The following is a 5189-nucleotide window of genomic DNA, read 5'->3' as shown; positions in this document are numbered from 1 at the left end:
TTGTGGCTGACACAGACACACAAACACTGGTTAGTTAGATGTAGCCTCATTTCTTCAGTCATTTTCTTCTTTGAGTCCTTTTTCTACTGTTGCACTTTTGCTTGTGAAATTAATATTTTGGGGATAACGCCCCACATTTTTTTTTTGCATATTGTGCAAAAATCATAATATCGAGTCTGTACTTTGTGTGTATAACTTTGTCTAAGCTGCCTGTTTCCACACACAGAAAACCTGTAACGCCTTTCACTTCTATAATTTATGCATCACTGGTGCTTTGTGTGCTTATTCAGTTGATGGTTTATAGAATTTAAAAGAAAAAAAGGCTTTCAATCTTTTGCCTTTTGCAGTGTGAAATGTTTTAGTGGCATGAAATCAGATTTTGTGGGTGATGTGTAGACTTGTAAAAATAGCCATAGTCTGAAAACAAACAAACAAACAAACAAACAAACAAACAAACAAACAAACAAACAAACAAACAAACAAACTCTATAATCTGGCAATCTGTAACAGGAATATAATCCCTAAATCGACATATTTTGATCCTCTGAGTTGAAGCTGTTTGTTGGGGCCAGGATGAGGATGAGGTTTGATTATGCTCGTTATGCAACTGGAAACAGATGAGCTAACTTTGTGTGGTGGGCTGGATTTGGACTTGATTACATGTGATTTATTCTCCCTGCAAAACTCTGATCTGTGTGATAAACAGTTAAATGATCTTTGACCTCTGCTGGGCTCCAAAGTACAAAAACAGCATGAGTTCACAGTCAAAAAGTGTAATAATAATAATAAAAAACTTCATTAAACAAAACAAAAACAGAAGGTTTTTATGCAGCAGGCACGATCAATTGACAACTTAAACACTGTTTTTAATATCACCCGACATGACTTCAGTTATGACCATTAAAACAAACAAAAATAAATAAGTAAAATAAATAAAAATGATTTAATTTCAGCTCAAACACCTATTTAGTTTCAACGCGCAGCATCCTGAGTGCTTCACAAACACGTAGAACTGTCACTGATCTCACAAAAACACATATTCCTGAATCAAACCAGAGCTGAAGTTTGTCACATTTCAACATTGATGTAATTTTATGGCTCAAACAAGCTGATGAAGAGGAGGTTAAGAAAGGACAGATGGGAAAAAGTCTGCACTGAGATTTCAGCTTGTTAGGAAGAAAAACAAAAGACAAAAAACAAAACATATTACACATTTTGGCATATTGAACTTTAAAGCTGCAGTCCTTGAGTCTTAAGATGTTGAGAAATCCAATATTTTCTGGTTTGCAATATATTTGAAATCTGATTTTATAGCAGTGCCTAAAAACAAAGAGAGTGCAGCTTTCATCGATCACTACAGGCAGACTTTACTATCTTTTACTGATTGGAGCAGTTTCATATTTTATGTAGAAAAAATAAAAGCTTACTGTATCTAACATTTCACTCTACACCAAACCAGAAAAAAATAGCAGGATTTAATTATTTACTCTTAAACCAGCAAAGAAGACAGAAAATTAATTAGATTAATTTCCTTTCATTATTATATTCTTAAAACTTGATGTAAACACAGCTCGTTCAGCGCTGTAAAGAACATGTTCCCAGACCTTTACACATCAGAGCTGTGGATTATAAAGGCCATCTAGGTTGCATAGAGATACTAAAACGCTAAAGCTGCTATCATGCTTGATAGATTCTGCATGAATAAAGCACAACAGGAAGTAGAATGACACAGGAGGGGGAAAAGGCAACAATAAACAATTAAGTTACAGTTTATATTATTGCCCCTTTTGTTATTTTACAGTCAGAGTGATGGAGGGAAGAAAACGTGCCCAAACACACTGACAGAGTCTGCACTAAAGAAACAGCGATCAAGAGAGTGAGTGAAAATCCACACGTTAAATAACTTATAAGTAGAAGAGAGGGGAAGGATTTTTATACTTTCATACACATTATTTTTTTTGTTTCTTCAGAACAGCAGCAGCTGTGGTCAGTTTGGATTTAGTCAGACTGTAAATGTCACTGCAGACACGTTGCCACAGTTTAAAAAAAACAAACTAAATCACTGCTCATTAAAACAGCCCTGCAGCAGAATCCACTCTGCTGGGTTTATCCACGTGCTCCAAATGCTGTCAGAGTTATCGCACACTACAGTAAAAATATTATAAATAATACAAATATTAGCTGATTTAGTAAATTAATACTGTCATTACGAGACAAGCTGAGAACATTTGAGTCCCGCTGAAAAAATAATCTGTCACTTACAGTAACTCTGTTCAGGGACTTTGAGCATCTCGACAACAATTTGTGGCACTATTGTGAAATCTGGTCTTATGATTTTTATGAGCCACTCTGCGTCAGCGCACCTGTGCTTTCAGAGAAGATGTGATTTTAGTAATATTATAGGAAATCTGCTCTTATGTGGGTAAAGCAGCTGATTGTGCTGCAGGACTGTTTTGAGAAGTTTTCCTCCTGGCACTATTTTCATGTAAAAACAGCTTATTTGAATCACGCCTTCCTGTCCTGCACTCGTCATTAAAACACACTTTTCTAAATCCTATTACAAAGGACACCGCTTGTATACTTCATTCACTCTAGCATGTTCTGAAAGTTATCTCAGGTTCAGTCTTGATTGCAGACTGAGGACTGTGGAGTTTTAGACCAAATAGCTTCTGTTAAAATGTTTTTTTTTCTTATCAGTGGTCAATAAGAACATGGAAAAAAAAATACAGCTTATAAAATGTGTTTCACTTTTGACTACCATTATAAAATTAATAAACTGATACCTTACCCTTTAATATTTGACTGCTGACATAAATACATGTCTCTTTCTCTCTGAAAGGAAAAATGGTGAAAAAAGGGTTTGAAGTTTTGAGAGCTCTATCACTTTAACATGAGTTGACGCATTTCCATTACACACAGATCTGTTTTCAGTTATTCTCGATTTTAGTCTGTAAACAAAGACAAAAACATTGCATGGTCTCGGAGGAGGGGGATTTCAAAATTTGCTTATTTCACCCAAAAGAGAGCAGCAAATTTAATGTTTTTTTACACATCCATTGCCGAGATTGTATACTAGTTTTCTGCCTACTGACTACTCATTTTATTGTTAAACTTAAGCTGGACTTTGAGAGCAGGTGGCTACAATCCACAACATTATTTTTAAGCTTGAATTCCTCCAGTTGATCAGTTTTGATTATGCAGGTCTAACTCCTGCAGTTGGAAAAATGTAAAAGGTAGGAATGAGGAGTGAGGAGGAGATGGGATAAGGATAATCAGAGGATAATTGGTTTGTGCTGGACTACAAAATGCAAGTAGTTTGATCTGTAGAGCCTGACTCAGCAGTTCTTCAGTTGGTTTTCTTCCTGCTCTTTACAGCAAACCAAAGGGTGCTCGGCTCAGGCGTGTGCCTTGGCAAGTCCACACACAAAAACACAAACCTGACGCTGCAACAAAGTGCTCCAAGTCCACTCCCTGGTCACTGCTCCCACAAGGTCCATCCTGCAGACACACACAAATCAGAGAAACAGGCCCTTGTTGTCCAGGGTGATGGCTGGGCGGCGGTGCCCTGTTTGTTATGGCTCCTGCGGGTATTTGTCTCAGGTGTCTTGGTAGGGCACGTGGAAACAGCCTGGGCTGTCGTCATCAGGTGACCAGAAGGACGATGGCCTCTTGTGGTGGAGTTCCCGGCGAACGCAGCGAGGACACGGCTGTGCTTTCTGTCGACACTCGGCGTGGAAAACGGCGCCGCAGCTGTCACACCTACAAACACACACATCGGTCAAGTTTCACCAGCTGTACAAGGACACTATCAGAGAGTCAAATTCAGACTCCATACCAACTGCCATGCATCAGGCGTCATTTGGCCCTGCAGGACTGAGTGGCGAATTATGTGAGGAAGGAGTGGATGGTGACTGTGTGGTGAGATTATGAGATTAGGTCTTTATGGTGCATATATGTGGCATGACCTTATGCTTTGGCAGTTCAGGGTAAGGCTAAGTAAACATATTTGAGAATGTATCATTTCTATCTACTAAAGCATTGAATGAATCTGACTTCTAAATATATTTATTGTAATCAGATTACTGGTGCAATCCAATTTCATTCCCTTTCTTAAATAAGCCACCTGAGCTGCTCCTCCTACCTTGAAACCAGCTTTCTTCTGATTTGCTAACCCTTGAAAACAGAAGGTTTGAACTGCAGGTGGGTGTGGCTTTTGTGCTCAATGACATCATGCAGAGCTAGGAGTTGAAATTTTTTTTAAATTGAGTGTTTAAGGTAGTCTGAATTTGAAACTTTAACCAAGTTTACTAAGTGTCCAAAACTATAACAGAATTTTTGTAATTAAAAATAATCTTTTTAAAATTAAGCAAATCAGCCGCAAGTGTTTGTTATACCAGTGAAAGTGGCATCAGGGCTCCCACCTAAATTTTGGTTAGAAAGGAAACAACCAAACTTCCAAAGAAGTCTAACACTTTTACTACGAGTGATTAATAAGTGATACTGAGAAGCGCATATAGATTTGATAATGGGTCTTAAGTTACCTGCTGATTACACTGATCTGGTGAGTCAAGAAATACGAGTGTCTGGTTAACCAAAGTGTCCAGGCCAACAAGCTCTTTCCTGTTTCCTTTGGCATTTTAGATGATTTCCCAATGACTTTAAGCTCCAAATAAATCGATAACTATAAACTGATAAAATGTAGTTTCCAAACTGTTAAGTGAAATGCATATTGCAATATTTCATAATATGATTCACTGTTAAAACCACAAAGACTACATTGTAATCTGATAGCAATAGATTGGAACTGTCCATGAAGTAGGATAGGCAATTAACGCCCAGTTATTGCTCATTTCCTGCATCTTCTGAGTATGTGTAACTAAGTCAACAGCTCAGTAAATCTTTACAGCTCTGTTCCAGTAAGGACAGCAGATATGACTGTTATCAGTTAACACTTCTCAAGTCATAAAACACAGCTCAACAAGTAGGGTGTGTGTACGTCCAGAGCTCACAGTCTTTCAACTATTGGTCCTGATCAGCTCTTATCTCTGTGATATCTGTCACTCTGAATTTCAGTGATGGGGACGAGGTTCTGGACACTGTCGTGACAATCCCTGCACCCAAGACACAGACACACACACAGACACAGACACAGACACACACACAGACACAGACACACACACACACACACA

The 5189-nt window shown here is 38.2% G+C and overlaps 1 protein-coding gene across 3 annotated transcripts in view; it reads right to left on the bottom strand.

Annotated features, from left to right (window-relative positions):
* Positions 1-2746: 2746 nt before the first annotated feature.
* plekhm3 (pleckstrin homology domain containing, family M, member 3) overlaps positions 2747-5189 on the bottom strand; it is a 45776-nt gene continuing 43333 nt past the window's right edge. For all 3 annotated transcript variants that reach the window (XM_005753474.1, XM_005753475.1, XM_005753476.1), the window contains one exon: positions 2747-3759. In XM_005753474.1, the coding sequence (XP_005753531.1) occupies positions 3597-3759 (163 nt within the window). In that variant the 3' untranslated portion in view covers positions 2747-3596. The remainder of the gene's footprint in view (positions 3760-5189) is intronic.

The sequence above is a fragment of the Pundamilia nyererei genome, unplaced genomic scaffold (genome assembly GCF_000239375.1).
Source record: "Pundamilia nyererei isolate P.nyererei 1_Seehausen unplaced genomic scaffold, PunNye1.0 scaffold00431, whole genome shotgun sequence".
NCBI lineage: Eukaryota > Metazoa > Chordata > Actinopteri > Cichliformes > Cichlidae > Pundamilia > Pundamilia nyererei.
The sequence above is the reverse complement of the archived record's forward strand: the minus strand, read 5'-3'. Positions and strand labels throughout refer to the sequence as shown.